General features: G+C 41.1%; 1 protein-coding gene across 22 annotated transcripts in view; it reads right to left on the bottom strand.

Moving 5' to 3' along the window:
• Positions 1-23,847, bottom strand: part of NRXN1 (neurexin 1) — a 1,050,610-nt gene that overhangs the window by 390,039 nt on the left and 636,724 nt on the right. For 3 of the 22 annotated variants that reach the window (XM_040993731.1, XM_040993729.1, XM_040993728.1), the window contains exon 1: positions 9,252-9,501. The exons of 18 other annotated variants lie outside the window; for them this stretch is intronic. In XM_040993731.1, coding sequence (XP_040849665.1) covers positions 9,252-9,501 — 250 coding nt within the window. Of the gene's footprint in view, positions 1-9,251; positions 10,326-23,847 lie in introns of those variants that run through there. One more of the 22 variants, XM_040993730.1, reaches the window with a different exon arrangement.

Genomic DNA, 23,847 nt, shown 5'->3' on the forward strand with positions numbered 1-23,847 from the left:
TGCGGAAATTGACTACAATATTTGCATATTTAACGGCATGTCCAATTAACTACTTTGCTGACAGAGATTAATTTGTTATTCATCCTATTGCAGCATATGTTAGTGCCTTGACAGCAGACATGAAAAATGACTGATACAGCACATTGCAATTTTGAAAATGTTAAGTGTAGACTTCAAGGAAATGTAGCCTACAGCTCTGAGAAGAATAACTCCCGCTCAGTGTTGGAAACATGCAAACCAGAAAATGATCACTTTTCAGTAACTATAGAGGCATAAATATCCAGCATGATAAAAAAAATGGTCAGAAATCAATAAGAAATATAAAGGAAACAAAATAGTAAATATTATAATAACCAAATTGTAAGTTCAATTTCTATATGCCTCTTTTAACCAAAAATTCATAGATGTGTTTAAAGATACCATGCTCAGTATCATGTTCCTGAAGCAGATTGCAAATAAGTGATCAATGAAAAGGATAACCACACAGAATGACTTCGAGAGACAAGAACTACAGTTACTACTTTGACAAAGATAAGAATCTCAGTTTTGAAAGCGAAGCCTTTAGGAAAACTACACACATCTTCAAAGGTGCTGTTGAATGTACAAGTTAAAGTGCCCAATCAGATTCTGTGAGCATCTTGCTGGAGGGCACCCACAGTGGCCCACTTATATGTACTCACAGTATCACAGTCACACACAGTTACTATGCTTTATATCCTGTGAGCGTGCACACTCTAAAAGGCAACTGAGTCTTAATTTAAAAATAGATTTAGAATCCCTAAAGTACTACTGTATTAAGAAACATTAAAATATTGTTTTCATCTAGTATCTTTCAATTTTGTACTCATTCTGAAAAATATGTCATGATGACCACACGGTCATTAATAGCCAACACAGGCTGAACCACACCAACTTTAGTCCAGTGGCAACACAGATTATCAAAACAACCATGCAGAAGTAATATTCAAATCAGCAAATTTCATTTATTTATATGTGACCAGATATTACAAATCACTCTTTTAATGTTTACTTGAACGTTTTGCTTCTTCCTAGTTAATAATTTTAATAAGTATAATACTTCCAACAATTTTAGTTATTTGTGAAACAATATACCAAACATATTAATAAACACATTCTATCAAAACCCTGCTCAGATAACTTAGGTTATATTACATACAACATTTAAATTGTGGATCCTACAGCCAAAAAATAAAGACTCTATGTTTTGAATTTCAAAATAAAAATGGCTATAGAACTCATAGCAATTTCATGTAAAACATAACACACACATATCACATTCCTTGAAAATACTCTGCAGAAACACCTGTCTCTACTGCTCCAATTCTGATTATTCAATCATAGATATTAAATCCAATTACTCAGTACAGGAAATTCTGCTGACCTGCCTGTCCCTAGGAATCATCATTATTTACTGCTAAAGATTTAATTGTAATTGTCATTATTTGATTGACATTCATTATATTAGGTATGATCCATTTGAAAATAATCCTCATTTATTAATCCATATCACCTACTAGTTATCAACCTGGCATGACACCAGAATATTTGCTAGAATTCTGTTCACTGAGATATAGATGTAAATTTTAAATCTGTATCCACTTGCATATCTTTTAAAAAAGATTTATTTATGAATTTATTCTTTTGAAAGCCATAGTGACAAAAAGGAAAAGAGAGGAAGTACTCTAAATTTACTTCTCATTGGCTTGTCAGTATAGGAACTAAGGTAGGCCAAAACCAGGAGCCAGGAAATCTATTGTGGCCTACCACATTGGTGGCAGGGGCTTACATACCCTATCATTTATGATCTTCCAAGGGCATTAGCAGGAAGCTTAGTCAGAAGCAGAACACTGGGAACTTGACCCAGCAACTTAACATGGCAAGTCTGTGTCCTAAACAGCCCATGATCTGCTGCATTAAAATGCCAATCGACCCTGAGATTCTTTCAATGGTATGAGTAAGCTACACTTGTTCATCTTGTTTTTAATGAAGATATAATTCTTAAAGAGATCAATGGGAAAGTTGTTGACAGTGTGATGAAGTTCAGCACTTCCAAAACCAAATACAGTCTCTTTCTGTCTTTTTTTTTTCCCCATTGTGCCTCTAATCATATTGTCCTGGAAAACAAAAGTTCTGAAGCTACTTGTTATTTCAGCGACTCTGGAAGAATCGCCAGTTCCCAAAATCTGTTTCATTGTCTGAAAATGATGACCACAAGTCCTTCCGGGGTTGTGATAAAGACTAAATGCGACAGCTCACATGAAGATGCTGTGAAATATACACTGAGAGGTAACTGTGCTCACTCACGTCGATCAGTGGTTTGAGGGAATGCATTGTTACGGGATTTACACGAAAAAATCCTGTATTTTGTGAGAGACTGCTATTTTAAAATGCTACGGAAATCTAAACCCAACACAGAAAAGAAAGGACTGGACAGAAAGACCAGATGCAATAAGCACATTTTTGTAAGAGACCTTTCTTGCAATCAGAGCTTGTAGGCAAACACCAGACATGAATACTGGGACTGACCTCTATATGATGGCTCCCCAGTCTTAACTAAGCCACCTGTATGTCAAGAAGACAACTGGATGGCTCAAATTGCTGCAGTAATTTCTCTAGCTATACTATGCTTAAGATCAATACGATCCCAGAAAAAGACAATAAGTGCAAGTGGTTTTTTAAGACAACTTTATGATTAAAGGAATCTTAGAACTGGAAATGATCTGAGAGTTCTGCTAATCCAACAATTAAAACAGAATATAAATGACAGAAATACATAAAGCCCAATATCACTGAGATCATTAACATGTCAAAAAGTCATAGTTTTTAATTAGGAAAAGACACACAGGGTAGAATAAATGACTCATTGATGGCTAATTCTGATGATGAAAGCAGTAGTGCCATAGCAGTTTTTGCTACATGAACTGAGCTTGGTTACCATATTTTCTTCTTGAAGGCCAAGCTTCTAGAGGCTGGAAATCACCTTTAAGACTATTTTTGGCTATTTAATGTACAGCTTCAAGTAGATGAGTTAGTCCTCCATTATCGGAACACAGTTTCCGTGACAGAGTATTTTAGACGAAGAGGGAAATGACTTTACAGGATGTGAGTTCTACTTCATGTCTACTACTGATTTTCTGTGACTTTATGGATCTAGATTACATAATTATGTAAATATACGATGTCGCTTCTAAAAAAAGGAGCAAAATACGCTCCTTAATGCAAAAGGGAACTGGTGATCAATATGGTAATAGAATTCTAGAAGTCACTTAGGTAGTAACTAGAATCAGGACTAGAACACAGCTCTTTTGGGTTTATTTGTTTTTTAAAGAGCTGTTGTTGTTTATTGGAAAGGCAGATTTACAAAGAGAAGAAAATACAGACAGAAAGCTTTTCTGTCTGCTGGTTCACTCCTGAGATGGCCACAATAGTCAGAGCTGAGTTGATCCAAACCCAGGAGCCAGGAGCCTTTTCCAGATCTCCCATGCAAGGGCAAGGTCCCAAGGCTTTGGGCCATCCTCTGCTATTTTGGGAAGTGGGAAGTGGAGTAGCTGGGACATAAACTGGTACCCCTATGGGATTCTGGCCGTTGGAAGGGCAGGATTAAGCCACTAGGCTACAGTGCCAGGCCAAGCTATCTTGGTTTTAAGGCCTGCACTTTCCACTATACATGGATACTCTTTTGAGTTTCTTTGAGTTATTAAAAAATAATTAGATGCCTATTCTACTCTGGGCACTTTTCAAATTCATGGTTTCATTTATTCACTGAATTGTAACTTCTTATATGAGGACACAGTATTGAACAGAAGTAGCTTAGGAAATTTAAACAATGGTAATAAGTGACCATGGCCAAATTTTTAGATATGTTTCTGAGAATTATCTTTGCCAGGAGATTATTTATACATTAATGTGATTTTCAATCAATGAATCTTCCTCCTTAAGTACATTTGTAAAACAAGTTTTACTAGTATTTGGAAAATGAAAGTTGTGTGTTTTGTAAGAAGAAATATGTGGAGCCCGGCGCTGTGGCCTGGCAGCTAAAGTCCTCGCCTTGGACATGCCAGGACTCCATTTGGGTGCCGGTTCTAGTCCCGGCTGCCCATCCAGCTCCCCGATTGTGGCCTGGGAAAGCAGTAAAGGACAACCCAAAGCCTTGGGACCCTGCACTGGCGTGGGAAACCTGAAGGAGGTTCCTGGCTCCTGGCTTCGTATTGGCGCAGCACTGGCCATTGTGGTCACTTGGGGAGTGATTCATCGGATGGAAGATCTTCCTCTCTGTCTCTCCTCCTCTCTGTATATCTGACTTTGTAATAAAAATAAATAAATCTTCAAAAAAAAAAAAAGAAGAAATATATGAAACAACTTGGTAAAAAGCAGTTGCGCAGGAGCTCTTTCTACAGCCAAGTATTAAAAGGCCATAAAAGGTGGTATAGATAAAATTCCGTTTTGATGTTTTTATGAGATAATATCACACTAAGTCCAAGATGATTGCTATATGTGCATAAATTTTATGATTTTTGCATTTGTGTTTGGAGATTGCCTAGAGAGATAAAAAAAAAAAAGTTGATTTAAGGATTAACTCATTCTAACAATGGCTTAGATTTTCTATGGCTAAGTTGTAAATTTCTCAAGATTTGTCCTGGATGTCTTGGCTTTTGACTCCTCACCCTTAGTGCAATTCCTTCCATTTTTTTCTGGGCTTCCATGAAATCCAGAACACAGACATAAAAACACGTGGATAGTAATTATCCCTGATACATTTTCTGAAAGAGTGAGTAAATAAATGAATGGACAATGTAAGGAATAAAGATACTGAAGTGTAGGCAACCTAAACTTCACTAGGATGCAGCATTGTTTGGCTTGTACATGACTGAAAATGTTAACTGGCCATGTTATTCTAAGCAGCTTTTTAATGTATCCAATTTTGCTTTGAAAAGTCAAAGTAAGGAAGAGGTGTCAAGCAAGATTGCCTATTTCAGCAGAATATTCATAACCAAAATCATTCTGGGTCACTCATGAATTAATTACCACACTAGCTGATTTTTGTTCTTTCACATAAAGCATCTTGTATAAAGTTTTGCTTACTCTTTGGGTTGCTAAATAAAAGAACATAGGAATTGCCCTTCAAACACCAATCTCCTGCCAAACCTCCTTAGCCAGAATCAATGCAAACATCTTCTGGAATATCAGACAGGTGTCTCTCACCATTTTTGCAGTCTGTCATGGCTGTTACAACACACTAGAGGAAGAACTCGGGGCCCTGTTTCTTGCATAATTTCCTCTCCAAGAGATCAACCATTAAATCACATGGAGGACTTCCTCTGTTCCAGTTTCAAAACCTCTGTGTGCATGGAATTGCTCTGGGCTATGGGCCACAAAGCTTCTAATTCCAATTTCTCCTTCACTCTGTTGAGAGATCTGGCTCTATTTTTTTTCGGCCCAACTAGTCACATGGCATATCTCAATCTCCCTGCATGGAAAATTACATTCCAAGTCCCTGCAAAACCCACCACCACTTATAAGTCTGGAATCTGTACTGAAAGTGTCTCGAAAAGCAAAATGTTATACATTCAAGACATAATTATTATCTTTATATAACAGCACTGGGATACTTGAGTTACAAACCACGCTTTTTAAAATCTGTTAACATTTGCTTCTGAGAAAGCCCCTTTGCCCTTTAATAGTTATAAACTAATCAAGGCGACATCATTTCCGGAGCTAATGTTTGTGGGACAGAAAGGGCTAGCATCGGTGTGCTCAGATGTGGGATGGCTTTTTCCTTCCTTTATCTCCTGAAATGATCGATAGGCTTTGAGCTAATTTTCCAAAGTCTGGTACTTAGGAAGGCAGGGAGCTGGGATGAGGACCTGAGCTTTGCACTTACATCATTCTGTGCTCTGCACATATGGCACGACACGAAAGTCACACTGGCTGAGCACATGGGTCTATTCTGGACCCTCGTTGGCTTTAAGTGGCACTCGTCATTGCAAACAGGCTTGTTTTCCATCGTTTACAGTCACACAGTTCTCTATGTATTTAGGGAAGGAGAAATGATGTTCCTATGAAAATAGTTGTACCATTTTCTTTTCTAAGTACATGCAAAACAAAGTGGGGCCCTGCAGTGTTCTCAAAACCCGCTTCTCATATGCACTTAAAAAGAATCCTCATCATAATCTCTGTAACTGGGTCAGCTCGCACAAAGACACCCGGGGTAGCCATAAGCACTTCTGCACCCCGTAAACCTTGTAAGTGACACCTCATAATAGTGCAAATGAAGCATAGCATGATGAGAAAATGAAGAAGAATGAACCTGGATAGTCAACCCAGCAGACTGCAAAACACAGAAGGAGACTCGAATCTATTCCCTAAAATATAACACATACATGTCTTCATTTACACATGGAAGCATGTATATGTAGTCCCTATTATGAGAAAAACAAAAGATGATTGCTGCAAATTCTACTGGAACCATGCAGGCTGGTTAACTGGGGCATCTACACACATACATTTGTAGTATGCTCAAATTTTGAACTACACTAATTTTCACCTTCCTAATTTACATGTGGGAATTGAGCCTGTTGGCATTTATCTCTCTGTGTTAATTTCACTCTCCTCTGCTAGGCTCAAAGATTCTTTTCCTGTGAGCCCTTTGTCCCTCACATTAGCTAAATAACCAGGGAACTTACTGACCCAACAAATTCAACATCACCTCTTTCTTTTTAGGTTTCCTTTTAGCTCTCGCCCTGCCTGCGCTTCTCTCAGCCCCTCTGCACTGCCTCCTCACCCTCAGCTCTCCGTCCTCCACTCTCAGAGGCTTATTTTTCATCCTAATGTGTCTCGATTGTGCTCTATAGAGTTAATTTTCTCTTTTCAAAGTAGGAAATGGGTGGACTATGGAACATTCACACCTAGCTTTTTTCCCCCCGGGAGTGAACTGTGGTCACTGACTGGTAACTTTGCTGTGTTGAATTAAGACAGAAAAAAAAAAAAGAAAAGAAAAGAAAGCAGGAAACCTTTTTGAAAAGAATATGTAGTAAGGGTAGTTTTCACACACAAATACAATCACACGCCAGAGCCTGCAGAGACAAAGTTCTCTAACCTGAGTGAGAACAACCACTGCTGTCACACAGTCCTCACTTTTTTCTTTCTCAGTGATTACCTTCCTACACACACACACACACACACACACACACACACACACACACACACACACACACAATCTCTGTATTCTGGACGGAAAGCAATGTTCGTAAAGACCAGCAGACGGCGCCCGACAGGGTGGGAAAGAGGAAGGGTGCTGATTCTGCAGCAGGGCACCCCCCACCCCTTCCCACTGATGTTCTCATTGCCCAATGTCTCCAGATAGTCTCCCATTTAACTGCCTAATCCCTCAGGAAAGGCAGGGCTACAGCACGGGAGAATATGTACGTGCCATTAATAGTCAAGCTCCACCCGCTGGTACAATTAGATGACCCACTGCCTGGCATCCCCCTTTCTGGCTCACCACACCCGCCCACCCCCACTTTCTGTCTGCCTCTCCTGTGCCCTGGCTGCCTGCCCTCCTGCAGCTCTCAGGGAATTCTGCACAGAGAAAGGGCAGGGCGTGAGGACTGATACCAGGTAAGGGGGAAGCAGCCAGCTCCCAGAATTCTGAGAGGGAGTGGCAGCCAGAGCTCCAGACGGTGGGCATCTCCTCACTGTGACTGGTAGCTAGGAAACTTGGGTTTGGGGCATGGCTCCTGCCTCTGTACTAGTGATTCCTAACCTAGGAGAGTCTTGAGGCCAAACGAGGGGAGGGAGGGAAGGCACCATGTCCTAGGACCTGTCTGAAGTACCTTCTACTTCACATCCAAAGACGCGTTGCCCGGGAGACCTGGTGTCTTTTCGGTTACACTGTGCCCTGGGGTCTCATTTCTAAGAACTGCGCCCAGGTAGTAATCCTGCCCCCTGGAGGAGGGGCCGCCCTGGAAGCACAGGCGCTGCTGGTGAGAGAGTAATTACACGGTGAGAAGGTCTCCAGGGGTATGTGAGGTCTGAAAGGGGAACCGACCCTAGGAGCACAAATGAAGACGTGTACCCACAGCCTTCAGTGCACTGTCCTCAGGGTGAAGGGACCTTGAGAGTGGAGGAAAGGCTCTGAAAATGATGCCATGCCTTTGGTGCCTGCTCTATCTATCTATCTATCTATCATCTATCCATGCATGCCACTCAGGGCATCTGTAATTGGTATTCATCTGAAATGGCATTTATCACATTGTTGGTATTCTCTGCAGACAAGAACCCTGCAAACCAATGCTTGTCCCTACACATCACTCTTTACAATGGACTTGGAGGGGAGAACAGCTTCTCTCCACTCTAACTTCTCCTCAGGGTAGACCCCTTGGCTTAGTGCAGGAAATACTGACTCAAACAAAACCTTGCCTGCCTGGTAGGAAGCCTGCCCTCCTTCCTCCTCAGCCTTTAGACATAAAACCCAGGGAGACTGGTTGGTGTAGCCAAACCTCACTCTGTTCAATTTAGAATAAAATTGAGCCACATCCTCAAGCGAAGAGAAAAGCACACGTGTTTGGGTCCACGGAAGAGGAATGTTATGCATGGGTCCCTTCGGGGCCTCAGGTAGGGTCAGGCCAGCCCTGGAGAGGGTGCCTCGGTTATCCTGCAGCCTTCTCCAATGAAGGGAGGAGGCGTGGGCAGAAGGGACCAGCCTCCTGTTGAGTGAGTCCCAGGACCACTTCTCTGCCTCTGTAGTCTGGGCACACTTTGGAGGAATGTGCGGGCAGGAGCCTCTCCCTCCCCCAGACTCGGGAAGCTGGGCAGGAGGTGGGGCACCGTGCACAGTAGACAAAAGGTTCTGCAGAGCCCTCCTCTCCAGTACTCAGGTCCCCCGGACTGAGCATCGGGCCACCCAGTGACCTTCCGGTGAGCGACAGCCCTCTTCCCCGGCTAGTATTTTTTTTCCCCCAGCTAGTATTTTTCACAGGTGCCCACGTCTGTGTCGCCGCACCTTGAAGGGGAACGCCCCTCCCGCCCTCACCACCAGCGCCCGCGACACCTTCCCCCATCCGCTTCTATTGTCTTCAAAGAGATAAGTGGATCCCACAAACACACCCAAATGCGTCTCCCTTTCCCTGAGTTCCCAGTTCCTCCGAGCCGTAGGGGCCCTGAAGCGAAGGCAGGGTTGAAAGGGGCGACACGAGGGGCTAACCCGAGAGAACTTGGCATCGCAGACCCACCGTGTCCACCTCGCAAGGATGCCGGTGACCTGTAGATTGCAATAGGCACTGAATGATGCTTGCTGCTGCCATGGAAATGGTGGATGTGGTGCGCTCCCAAACTGGACGCCCCCCATGCCACTCCTAGGAGGCCGCTGAGGGTGAGCGGAACTATCCAAAGCAGGGCCAGGCGCCCCCCTGCGCCGCCACCGCCGCCGCTGCCTCCGGGCGAGCCAAGCTCGGCACCGCACCGGAGCATCCTCCGGTCCATAGCGGGGCGCCCGCAGAGGGGCAGCCGCAGCGGGAGGCAAAGTTTGGGGCGCGGGGAGAGGAAAGGGTGCGCGGGAGCGGGGCACGGGCTGGGCTGCGGGGCCGGCCGCCTCACCGCGCCAAGGCACCCATCCTCTCCCGCCTTCGGACAGTCTTCTCAGGGTCCGGGAGTCCGCCGTGCCGTGCGCCCCAAACAATCCGAAACATAGCCGAGGCAAATGCAGCTGGCGGGAGGTTCGTCAGTAGAGGTAGCTCCAGGGAAAAGCAGCAGGCGCGGTGCGGGGGGCTGCACCCGGACTTCCAAGGCTCCAGGCTCTCCGAGAGCTACTCCCCAAGAGTTGCGGGCGCGAGTGCGTGCCAGAGGTGGGGAGCCAGGAGATTGTTTAAAGCTCCTTCTGAAGGGTCCTCACTTCTACATGACAGCCATCCGGTACGAAGACACTAGATATATCCGTTTAGCATTGTGCGCCGGGACTGGGGAGGCCACTTCGCCGGCCCAACCTCCTTTCAAGGGAGAAGCAGACCCCATGGAAGCGAGGTACCCCTTCCCTCCATGCAGCCCTGGCCGCTTCGCCCGCTCGTGCCAGCCTCCTCCGGGCAGCGCGCGGAGCAGCGGCGCGCATCGCCTGCTCCCGAGGCAATCTCCGCGTCCGCCGCCTCCTGACACTGACGCCCGGCGAGGGGTTCAGAAAGAAGAGTGCGCTCTTAGCCAGGAAGCAGGAATCGAACGAGGAGAGAGGGCTGAGGAAAAGAGGAAGCAGCCGAGCGCGCGTGGGAGAAGCAGAGAAAGGAAGGGGGGAAGAAAAAAGAAGAAAAAGAAAAAAGAAGAAGAAAAAGAAAATCACACACGCTGGCGAAGCAAGGGGCTCTATGCAAATCTGCAGTCTCCAAACAGCAAATCACCGAGGCTCGGATGCAATGCAGAGGACGAGCCTATGTAACGAGGGAGGCAGGTCCAGCTTCCCGCAAAAACCGCCCTGCTCTGCCGCTCCCTCGCGTTCTCCACACATCAAAGGGACACGTGGACTGCGATGCCCGCAACACCTAAAACAGCAACTCTGCTTCCTCAGACAGGTGATCCCTCAATCCGAATTATCAGGGCGCACAACACCGCGCCTCTACCCCTATGGTTTAGCTGTAACCAGTGTCTTGAGAGCTCCCCAGAGGAAAAAGATTTCAGCTCTTTTTATTGGACCAAACTTGTTCCACCAGGAGTTCAAACCCAAACTACTAAATATGGCCTGACATCATCTACTCAGGCATCAGTTCTGATGGACCTGTTCATGACAGATGTGTCTCCTGACAGAGAACCCTTCACACTCATGTAAGGCAGTGGAAGTTCCGGGGACAAAAACTCAGGAGTGGAAAGGGATGCATGAAGGGAAGAAGTCCAGCTTGTGTGATCTTCCTGTCTCATAAGGAAAAACAAAACAAAACAAAACCACTAGGAAACAGCATTCCTAGATCTAAGACCCCAAGGAAAACCGGGCATCCATCTAACGCTGGTGACACCTGCACACTGAGCAGGAGCCCGTGTGCTCCAGAGAAAAAGCAGCAAAGCCAACACACACTGGAAGGGTAGACCAACAATGCAAGCGGGCTTGGGTCCCAGGGTCACAGTCACCGCAGGCTAGAAGTTATCTCTCAGGACAATAACTGAACCACTTCCCACCCCCTTTCCAGAAACACAGTAAAAACGATGACCTGTCCAGCGGCTGCATATTTTTAAGTCTTTATGCAAAAGCAAACAGTTCTGAATACACAGTTCTCACCAGCTTCTCACCTTCTATGTGATCAACCAACAACCTGCAAACTCCTTTGCAGAAAAGCAGTAATACTGGGAGGGTTTGACTGAAATCATCAGCTCACTCAAGCAGTCATTTACACTGGAAAATATGCTGATGCCTGCTATGTAAGCAGCCAGGGCCCCATATCAGGTGGGCAGTAGTCATCCAACGTCTGATTCCCGTCAGAGTTTGATTTTAATAAAGCTGCAATTCCTTAATGGGATGGTACCTTGTCTCTTTGAATCTCCTGTGGATTGATTCCAGATTTTCCTCAAATCCTAAACTCCACAGATGCTCAATTCCCTTCTATAAAATGGTACACGATTTGCAAATAACCTCAATACAGTCTTCTCTATATTTTAAACCAACTCTAAATTATTTATAATAAATAATACTATGACAATGTTACGCAAATGGCTGTTATATCATTTAAGCAGCAATGACAAAAATAGTCCGCACATGTGCAGTACAGCTGTAATTTTTTTAGAAATGCTTTCCATCCATTGTTAAATGAATCTATGACTATGAATAGTCAGCTTTATTACTTTAACTGAAATGGTGTAGTCTTGCTAGAGGTGTTTTAATTGGCTTGAATATGACATGTCTCCTAACCTCCTTCAGCCACTCAAAAGACAGAATCCAGATTCAATGTTGGTCTGCTTTTGCCATTGTCCCTGGCTATTTTCTTACTTTTGGTTGATGTGTGTGTGCTTGTGTGTGAAATGTGTATTTTTAATTCACTGGTAGGAATGTCAGTACTCATTTTTAAAACATCCAATTGAGCTTCAAAAGGGAAATGAAAGTCATGCTGACATTATGTCCTGAAGACTACATCTCTGCATTCTGAATGTGACTTCTCACATGTCAGCAAGGAAAGAGAACTGGATTACAAGTTAGCAAACCTCTGCTCCACTCTCTGTGTCACCAATTACTGGCTATATCACATCAGTTATTCAGCTTCTCCCTGAGGCTTTGTGGCTTCCTTTATAAAATAGTCATGTTCCTATTTTTCCTAACAATGCCACGGGGCATAAAGGATATAATGTAATATTTAATGTTAGAGTACTTTTTAAAAGATCAAATGTTCCTTACAATTAAAGTATGAATTCCATCTCTCTTCTCATCTATGTAATCTATGTATTTGAGCTGATTAGCACGTTCAGTGCAGTCAGCTCCCTTTCACCTAGAAGAAATGTAGGGTGTTTCATTCTTCTACAATAACCTCATTTATGTTGCTAATTTGTCCTTTCCCCTTTAACTAGATTGTAGATTCCTAACAGGGACAGGAATTGTCTTCGTTCGTACTCCCTCTAGTGCCCAGTATATGTGAAACATAACTTTGTCTCTTGGTATAAACTTCTCATTTACGGTAATGATGGTTTAAAAACTCACCATCAACACCGAATTCACAAATACGAATAATGAATTATCACTCCTTAAGAGGAAATGCAGGATTACATTTCCAAGAGCTTTTGGTCAAAACATTTTGAACAACTGACCCATACATAACCTTGTTTCACATGAATTTCTGTTTAAGTATGTATTATTTAATATATACTGTTAATTTTTTAACACTGAATTCATGGACAGTAACACTCTCATTCATGAATATAGCCTATTTAAAATATGCATTTAATGCATGCATTACAGGATTCTTGTACTTAAGAATATAAGTAGCACTGGGACAGGAGACTTAGCAGTCATTGTAAGCAGCAAAAAATCATCAATAAAAAGCATTAAAACATGACAAATGTGGTAGTAAATAGATAACAAGCAGAGTACAGGTTTACAGTAAGAGCCAAACAAGGAGAGTTGCCTTATTCAGCCTTACACAGGCACATTTGAGTCAGGGACTAAAATTTTTTGTCATCCTCCTAATATTTATTAATGACTGGCAAACTGCCATAAGTATTAATTTGGTATTACAAATATCCTTTAGTGAATCTGTGAACAATAAATGCGTAGAAACAACCGTGTTTGCTATCTCCTAATTGCTCGGGAAGGATGGGATGGGAGTTGGGAGAATGGTTTGTATAAAGTAAAGCCACAGGATCAGAGTAAATGTGGAGGAGTCTGAACTTCTTTCCTAAGTGAATTCAATGAAGAACAGGCTTCCCCGCCTGCCTTCTGTTGTCTGGGGGCCTTGAGAGATAAAAGTGGGGTTAGAGAAAGAATAGGCCAGAAATCTTAGTTTTACTGCAGTCTCAAGAGCTGAAAAGAAAATATTTATGACTACTTCGGAAGAAGAGATTGTAGTTACAGTCTTTCAGGCAGATGCCTAGGGCACCTTGGCAATACTTTAGAAGGTTCCAATGTGGATGGCATGATACTGATGCTGCAGCACTTGTTATAAATGGTTGCAATTTTGTGGAACAGAGAGTAATTCTCTTTTCACATGGTGAAAAAAAGTCTTGTGGTTAATCCTCATGCCTAGTCTGGATGAAGAAAAAAATAAAAACTCTGCTTACTCTTTAATTAGAATCTTGTTGGCTTGGAATCATATAATCTAGGGAAACTGAGGCAGTATCGAATAAACCTTTTAGATAAGTAAAGCATTGGTTGGAAGAAACATGATGTTTGATTACTAACAATTCATTCCTAAATGTTTCAGCGCAGACAGTGTGACAACTGTGTGGGTTAGCATCGAATTCTACCACATTCATTAGAATAAGTGCATTCATCAGGATTGATGTGCCAACTTCTCAGTCAGATTTATAAAACTTGGAGGTAGTTTCTAGAAGTCTTGATGTATTATCTTTGTCCATCATGATGAAACTTTTCATATTAGTTAGAATATATGCTGCAAACAGGTGAAACTATCAGGTTGTCAGTTAATGTAAAGGAATTTACGAGTGCGTACTCTTTGTTGAAATTCTTGATATGCAAGATATCTGGATTAGCCAAAATCATTTATAGACACACTTCTACTTGAACAGATTACATGAATCTAAGAGGCCTTCACAATGAATAATAATAGTTAACACATAGTTGACCATGCCCATACTCTTAGAAATTTGTTTATTAATTCCCGTTATCCCTAAAAGAACAACATCAGGTAGGTACTACTATTTAGCTCCAACAGTTCTTAGTCAACTAATTCTGAGAGCTGGCGAGCTGCCCATTGAAATACTATCATATTGGCTCCAGAGAAACAATTTTTGCTATACATTTTTCAGATTCCTAAAACAATGAAGGAGAGGTTAAAATCGCTTAATCTCCTTGTTAATACATGTTTATTTCTATAGCAGAAATTGGGCTTCATTCATTATGAAGTACATTCATTATGATTGTGCTTGTAGGAACTCTTACAGGAGTGTTAGTCTTCACATGCCACTAACCCTGAGTACTGAGACCTAGGAGAAAGAACCAACAATTGGGTCTTTTAGGTTCAGTTGAAAACTGAGGAAAACAAAGAAATAAACAGAGGAGGAAGTGAGAGGAAGAGAAATGGAAGAGCAATGCTATTTCAAATTATTTTTCATATTCTAAAAATCAGCCCTTCTGTTTCAAGAAATGGGATGGGTGTCAGGAATACACTTTCAACCTTTGCATGTTTTTCTTAAGCTTCATTAGAAATCCTCACAGCCCGGTATTAGGCTTTTAAAATAAAAAAGTAGACACTAAAAGCAGCAGAGGGAAAGTACATTAAAACTCACAGGCAGCACTAATCTTTTAAAAATTAAAAATGAAGAGAGTGTCCATCTTGCATTTTGCATTTCTATAGGAATCAGCACAAAGAAAAGCTATGCAGATGCTCACATACCCATCTACTTTCCTTCCTGAGTTGGAGCTACACAGAGAATAAAGAGGAAAAGTAAATCAGACAGATCTTTTAGAAAAGAGATCATTGTAAAGAGGAACCCTATTCTTGCTACCTCTCTGGGTTTGTGCAGGTCCTTGAAAGTATTCTACAAGAACAGGAGAACAGAAGAGTGTGCAGTGAGGCCAAATATAAACAAACAAATAAATAAAAGTCTAAAAATATTCCTGGAGATTCAATGCAATCCTTTATTATTCAGATAATAAATACGTGTTACAGAAAAGTAACGTTATTTATGAAGCCTTATCTAAAAGTAAACCTTCATTTTCTACCACTCATAACCCAGTCCTAGCCAATGCTTGGTGAGTTCAGTCAGTCATTATCCAGAGCCTCCATCTTTCTTTAACAACTCAGAAGAATAGGTGAGGATGCTGTGTAAGCCAATGTAGTATTCTATTTGTTTATTCAAATTAAATTGCAACTTGGATGTGAAGTTAATTGTACAAAACAAAACAAAAAAAGATTCATTCAAATCAATGTCAAGGTTGTGCTTAGAACTGAAGTATTTCATGATGCTAACTTTTTTTTCATCCTATTTGATAAATATTTCACTGGCAATGTCCTGCATCAAACTTGATGCCTAAGCATAAACCGTGTTATAGATATTTTACTACAGTTTTATCTTTAAATTGGCTGGTCATCAACCCAATCAATTATAGTCACCTTATATTGTTCCTATACCTTCTTTTCTTTAAGTATTATTTATTTTTCTTGGAAAGGCAGATTTACAGAGAGCAGGAAAGACAGAAAGACCTTCCATCGGCTGGTTCACTCCCCAAGTGGCTGCAAGGCCGGAGCTGAGCCGATCTGAAGCCAGAAGCCAGGAGCTTCTTCCGGGTCTCCCATATGGGTGCAGGGTCCAAAGACTTTGAACCAACCTTTACTTGCTTTCCCAGGCCACAAACAGGAAGTTGGATGGGACATGGAGTAGCCAGGACACAAACAAGCACCCATAAGGGATTCCAGCAGATACAAGGTGAGGATTTCCACATGTTCAAACAACTTGCGTTGCTGATACACTCTTCCATGGGTTTTTGCTCTTCTAATGTGCCTGTGCTCTCAATGTCAGGGCATTACAGGTATCTGGAGTACAATACTATGCACCTAAATCCGTGTCTTACTGGTGTTATTCATGTGACTTTGGGCTTAAAGGCTCCCTGCCCTGATGTCCTCATTTGTGAAAAGACTGCATACTTGTTTATAATTGAACTGCAGCAGGTTTTTTTTAATACTAAGAATCAAATAAATATGTTACTCTATATGCATAATACATACTTTAGCTAGTTGCTAAGGACTTAAAAATAATGACATGTTATATGGTTTTTATTTTAGCCATATTCTAAACTTCATAGTAAGATTTGCCTACTTGCCTAATTATTTCTCTCAACACAGGTTTTTATCACCTCTGACATATGAAAATCCTTCTTATTAAGCTCCCAACCCATGACCATGCTGGCTCTAGTCACAGCCCAACACTAGCCATGGTGGGAATTTGGAGAATGAACCAGATAAAGGAACTCTCTTATTAGTTCTTTTTCCTTATTTTCATTCTTCCATTCATTCATTCTGTCTCTTGGACTTTTTTAAAGTAAAAATTTCATATAAAGACAGAATTTTAAAATGAAGTTTATGTTTTGTACAAGAACATTTGGAAATACGTATAGGTTTTTACATCAGATCCATTTCTACAAACTTTGTGAAGACTCCTCATGTGAATTTTTTTTTGGTACCATCTGAAAATTTCTCTTGTTAATGTGATGTTTTACAAAGAAAACAGATTTATTCTAGTTTACAAGTTCAATTCTAGGAACATGACATTTTACCTTTTTATTTCCCGTCATCCCTTTCCACCTTTCTCTGCTCTTCTTCCCCCTCCCCCTTCCTCCCTCTCCTTCTCACTCATTCTCCTTTTCTATCTTTCCCTCCCTCTTAGTTTTATAGATAAGTTAGAGAAGTGTCCATAGCTTTTTGAATCATTGTCCAAAATTAAGGTTCTTTCTAAATGATCCTTATAGATTAAACACTTCCAAATAGGCTGCTTTTTTGTATATATGTTTTGGCTTACTTAATTTTTTGAAAAACAGAAATACAAAAAGACTCAGACATAGATCTTTCACTCATTGGTTCACTTCTCAAAGATCTACATTAGCCAGGACTAGGCCAGGCTGAAGCCAGGGGACTAGAACCTTCCTCTTCTCTTTTATTTTATTATTATTATTTTACTTCTTTGACAATATTCATGCTATTCCTTTGTAAAAGCTTTTTTTTTTTTTCCCATGGGTGCAGCATCCCACTCCTGAGTGCTACCTCTAGTCTTAGGTGCTTTGGGCTTAGCTCCTCACTCATGCTCCTGGGAAAGGACCAAAAAATGATCCAAGTAATTGTGCACTTGCCTCCTGCATGAGATCCAAATGGAATTACTGGCTCCCAACTTCAGCCTGGCCCAGAGCTCGTCCTTGCAGATAATCAGAGAGTGAACTATTTGATAGCATGCTTTGTTGACTGGCACCAACTTCATTATAAAAATTCAAAAAGGGCCCAGCATGATGGCTCAGTGACTAAATCCTTGCCTTGCATGTGCCAGAATCCCATACAGGTGCCAGTTTGTGTCCTGGCTATTCCATGTCCCATTGAGCCCCTTGCTTGTGGCCTTGGAAAACAGTAGAGGTTGGCCTAAAGCCTTGGGACCCTGTACCCATGTGGGAGAGCTGGAAGAAGCTCCTGGCTCCTGGTTTTGGATCAGTCAGTTCTGGCCAATGCAGACACTTGGGAAAGCAAACCAGTGGACAGAAGAACTTTTTGTCTGTATCTCCTCTGTATAAATCTGCCTTTCCAATAAAAATAAATCTAAATATAAATAAGTAAAGGACAGCACTATAGCAGAAATTTAATAGAGTTGTGCTGGAATGAGTGAGGGAAGATTAGCTTTACAAATTAGGGAAAATAATAACTTAGTAGTTACAATTTCATAATTGCAGGTAGTTCAAGTGTCTTAAAATATTTATTTCAAGATGAGTAGATATACTCTATTTTTAAATGATAGGAAATTTTTTTGATACTTCCATTAAAAATATAACACCTCAGATGTTTTGAAATATCATTAATGGATGGGGAAAGTTAAGATGGCCAACCACGGAGGATTGGTGTAGGGGAGAGTACAGAGAGAGAGGGACAGAACTGGGCAGAGGAGAGAGCAAGAAGTGTAGAATTGCAAGGAAAGGTTTCCAAAGCTCCCTGGACCTCACAGAACCAAGAGGATCCGCACAACTCCCAGGGGCAGCCCGGAAAAAAGGAGAGGGAAAAGTCCCTCAACAAAGCATCCTACACCTGGAGAACTCGAAACTTGGTGAGTCACGAATCCAGGTGGGGGAAAAGCCGGTGGGAGCCTGAGCCAACCCAGAGCAGACAGAAGGAGTTGGAAGGATCTTTAGAACTACAGAGAGACAGGCAGAGATCCCACTGGCAGAAGCAACAGACCTCAGGAGTGCCCGAGGTCCCAGTAGTGGAGGCAAAAGTGAATAGGGGGCAATCCAGGCAGAGGTGGCAGCGCGCTCCCACAGAAGGAACCGCCTTTGGAGAAGGAGCAGTGGGGAAGTGAACATGAGCACAGGAGCTGCGCACCGAGAGCACCCTGAAACTGTTCCCCCTGCTGGGGCACTGGGCCTGACACTGCTGAGGGTTGTCCAAATTCTCTCAGGACAGAGAGACAAGCCCCCAGGCTATGAAGTTTCTCTTCTGCTCTCTGCCCCTGCATACTTGGGTCAGCTGCATAGCCAACAGACCGCAGGGGAACTCAGCGGAGGAGGTACAAATCCAGGGGTGAACAAAGCTACCCAACCCCCCATCATTGCTTGCTGTGACCCATAGAGTGTGGAGAATTAAGCTCCTGCCTGCACACCTGCTCTAGGCTACTGCACTGAGATCAAAGCCTGTAGACAAGCAAGTCAGAGACTAAAATCCCAAAACGTCAAGAAACCACAACGCAACGTGGAGAAGCATTGGGAAAAGTAATGATGAAAGAACCAGCACTTCCCCTCAAAACGACCAAAACCAGTCTCAATCTCTGAGTTGCGAGATGAAAACATTGAGGAGCTATGTACGCACGCAGGGATGGTTCAACATACGGAAAGCTATACATGTGATACACCATTCCAAAAAAACTCAAGAACAAGAATCAAATTCAAATGCCTAAAAAACACATGAAAAAATGCTCAAGCTCTCTGGCAATAATGGAAATTCAGATAAAACCAACACTGAGGTTCCACCTAACGCCCGAAAGAATCGCCCACATACAGAAAACTACCAATAACACCTGCTGGCAAGGTTGTGGAGAAAAGGGGACCCTACTCCACTGCTGTGGGAATGCAGGCTAGTGCAGCCACTATGGAAGTCAGCATGGAGAAGACTTAGACAATTAAAAATTCACCTATCATACAACACAGCATTTCCACTTCCAGGAATATATCCAGAAGACTTGTTATACGGCGAAGCAACATGCACCCCAATGTTTATTGCAGCACAATCAACAATCGCAAGAACTTGGAAGCAACCTAAGTGCCCATCAACAGAGGACTGGATAAAGAAACTGTGGTTCATCTACACTATGGAATACTACTTGGCAATTTAAAAAAAATGAAATGCATAACCTTTTGGCCAAATGGGCCACACTAGAGACCATAATGCTAAAGAAAATGAGCTAATCCCCAAAGGTTAGGTATCATATGTTTGATATCATATCATATCATATCGTATCGTATGTGAATCTTATTCTGTGTTAATCAATGTTACTTCATACTTGTACCTAACAAGAACGTGTGATGTAAGTCATTAATTAACCACCCACAAGAGGCAGATTGTTTATAACCACCTGTGATTGTCAGTGTCCACATATAACTGTTATTGGTACGGCCCATAAACAACAAAGGCCTACTCCTCAGTGTACCTATATTAGGGCTCCAGGATACAAGAATTAACCTACAACGAAAAGCTATTCTCCTACATGGCTGGGAGATACTCCAGTGGAAGCATGATGGAGTTGGGAAAATTCACGATGGACACACATTATGATTCTAGAGAAGAGAGCAGTGGGGAGAGGAGGGGAGAGCCCACCGCCAACTAAATTGTATCAAAAAACAATAAAAATTATTTTAAAAATATCATTAATGAATTTTTTTTAAAAAACTGTCATTTTGTGAAAAAACTATTTTTATCACTTTTTTCTCCGCTGTTGCTAAGATCATTACCCTAGAGAACTGTGTGTTTATCTTGACAGATGTTCCTAGATCTTCATGCCCCTATAGAATTGTTTCTGGTTACATTGAGGCATACTAGAAAATATAACACCTGCAAAGTAATGAACTTAGTGCATTCTAAATAAAATAAACCATATAGCAAGCAGAATTAATCCACTAATGTCTTCCTAATGAAGCTTTCATTAGGCATATGGTGAGGTCTTCAATGCTTAACATGTGATAGGTATTAAAACTAAACACACCAAATAATTTTTTCAAAGCATCTAATAATTGTCTCATATTCTTTTCAAATAAACTAGCTCATGCTCAGATTGGTTTCAGAAACTAATCAAAGAGAAACAGGAAGTAGTTTTCATTTTCAAGAATTTTTTATTCTACTAGAAGAAATAAATATCTCATTTATGATTGTCCTTTAATAACTAGAACTGAACTTGCTGTTCTCATTTTTAAGAGAATGGAAAACTTTAATTTTTCTGTGGTTTTGTGTAAAATTTCAAGCATTAATAAAACTTATAAGACACACATTGAGAATGAAATAGTTTTAGTCCAATTCATACTGGTTTGCTTTAAAACTAACCCTACTACATGGCAGAGCAAATAAGCTTAAATTGTGGTAAAAAAAAAAAATGTCTTAATGGGCATTGGAAAAGCAACTTCAAACAAATAAAATCAATGTCCCTTCATATAAACAATCTTTTCATTTACCATTTGTCAAAGACAAAATTCAAAGGATCTTGCCGGAAAACCCGCCTCTTTAGAAAATCACCAGTTTGGGAGCATATACTGTTTCATTCCAGCTAGCATTCAATGATAGAGTATTCCAAGTTCTTAATTTTTCATTTGAGTTTCCTTTATAAATTAACCTCCTGCCATGGTATAATCACAGTTGTCAATTGAGATTTGAAGATCTTATCCGCCACACACTTTACTATTATTATTATGTAAATTGACTCATCTCAACTACTATTTTACTGCCAAGTTCAGAGGAGGCAAGCAAGCGGACCTGGCAATAAAAGTAAAGGTGGGTCTTTTCTCCATCAGCAACAGGAGCTGGAAACAGAATGAAAGCAACGGATCATGAAGAAAACCAATTTCCTACTTGAGGGATTAGACAGTACCCTCTTTTGTAGTGTTAAATCAAAGTTTTAGTTATCTTTTCAAGTAATACTGATTTCCTTCTATTTACATAAATAGTTTATACAGAAACTGCATGAGACCGCCAAACACTATGCTCTCAACCAATCAATAGAAGAGACAAAAAAAAATTAAAATTCAAAAAGTCTCCTTTAGGATGTACTGCTTTAGCAAGCTTTGACACAACATAGGGGGAAAAATTAAACTGCTACGCAAGCTGAAGATAATTAGCTTAACAAAAAGAAACTTACAATGATACAGGAGGCTTTTTTTTCCCCCCTTTCTTTAAAGAAAATACAGGTGATTTTTATTTTAAATCCACTCTCATTTGCTAGCTTTGGAAAATAGTAAACTACGTAAATTTCAGCGAATGTTTGCTTTGCATTTCAGGTTCACTATATCAACCACCGCCCACAGTCAGCAACAAATTAAGATTTGAGAAACTTTACAGCAGACAGCAGTGCTCAGGAATTGCATGTGAACATCCTAATCAAGTTAATAATAAGTCTAGTAATAATTTCATGAAAAAGATGTGGGGACAGAAATGATCCCATTTTCCCAGTCCATTTTCTTCTAAAGTTCTATTGCTTTTATGACTTGTATTTCAGGAAGCGGCACACTTTCCATGGAGAAAGTGTCATGCCACATAAGGACAAGAAGTCTCCATAGCTAAATAATAGGGTTGTAATAAAACATTGTGATTCTTATAAAATTACTAATTTGACCAGTTCGATATACATGTCTAAAATCCTACCCTTCACGTTATTGACAGATAACTGAAATAACAGTGGGTGATCAGTGGACAAAGCTCTGGCTATTAGTTTCATTTCCACTTTGTCAAAATAATCATACTTTTAAGTCACTCTTAACTCTAAATCCTATAGAATCAAAAAGAACAAAACAAGTATATTAACACAGCAGATATTTTCTCTACAAAGAGAGTAAGATTTTCCAATTTCTTTTAAAGATTTATTTATTTATTTTTTTATTGGAAAGGCAGATATACAGAGAGGAGAGACAGAGAGGAAGATCTTCCGTCCGATGATTCACTCCCCAAGTGAGTGCAACGGCCGATGCTATGCCGATCCGAAGCCAGGAGCCTCTTCTGGGTCTCCCACGTGGGTGCAGGGTCCCAAAGCTTTGGGCTGTCCTTGACTGCTTTCCCAGGCCACAAGTGGGGAGCTGGATGGGAAGCAGGGCCGCAGGATTAGAACCAGCGCCCATATGGGATCCTGGGCGTGCAAGGCGAGGACCTTAACCACTTGCGCCACCGTGCCGGGCCCAAGATTTTCCAATGTTACAATAATTTACAATTTTACAATTTGTACAATAACCTATTGTACAAATTAGGAAATTGTGAAAATGTGGAGGAGTGAGTGACCATGCACAGAAACCAACTGAGAAGAGTTCAGAATTATAACCAAACTGACTAATATTTGACTATTGTTATCAAACAATCTTGAAAGAGAGCTGAAGTCATTTACTGTGAGTTAAGTGGGATTTAGAGGAGTAAATGATGTCACTTTAATTCAAACTAAATTCCTCAATCCAATAAATAACAATACTAATACTAAATTGGCTGGATAAATTCAATATGAAACCACTGGGTTTACTGAACAAAACAAAACAAAAACACAAAAAGGAGTTGGATTGCTGATGGATGAGAAAATGAGCAAATGTGTTAAGTGTTTTTGGATATAAAACGCTAAAAAGACATGATTTGTAATGAGATTCATATCCAGCACTGAAGAACTTAAGTCTTCATGATTTACAAGGTAGTATCCATATAGAAACACCAAGATTCATTTTTTTTTAAAAAAAATTTATTAAGTTTTTAAACATAGTATCTTTGAAGTAGTCCTGTCCTTAGCTCACTTGGCCAAATCATCAGCCAAGAAAGATAACAATATTCAATATTGTGCTGACTCCCTGGTCAGTAGAGCCATTATGGGGTGGAGTCGGGGCTTGAAGTACACCTACAAGCAATATGCCCCATGAAACTTACTTGCTTTCCCAAATTTCCTTGCAGTTAGGAACCCTTGTGACCAATTTAATTTTGAGAAAACATGAATGGAAACCATTAGCAACATTTTGTTGTTGTTAGTTTATTTCCTTTTTAAAGATGCACCTGAACACCATGGGCCTCTGGCTTCTTTGCTGTAAAATCATACTTTTTTTGCCTGAACTGAAAAGTTCATTATCTGGGAAAAACCCACCTGAGAATCATCAGGTTTCAATTACATGCCAAAGATGGAGAAGCAAGAAGATCGAAGCAACTTATATGTATGGTGTCTACCTGCAGAAGTCACAGCAGCTCTGTGTCACTTACCTCTGGATTTCCTACTATGCTTGAA

This window comes from Ochotona curzoniae, unplaced genomic scaffold (assembly GCF_017591425.1).
Source record: "Ochotona curzoniae isolate NIBS_2020 unplaced genomic scaffold, NIBS_Ocur_1.0 contig_883, whole genome shotgun sequence".
In the NCBI taxonomy this organism is placed as follows: Eukaryota; Metazoa; Chordata; class Mammalia; order Lagomorpha; family Ochotonidae; genus Ochotona; species Ochotona curzoniae.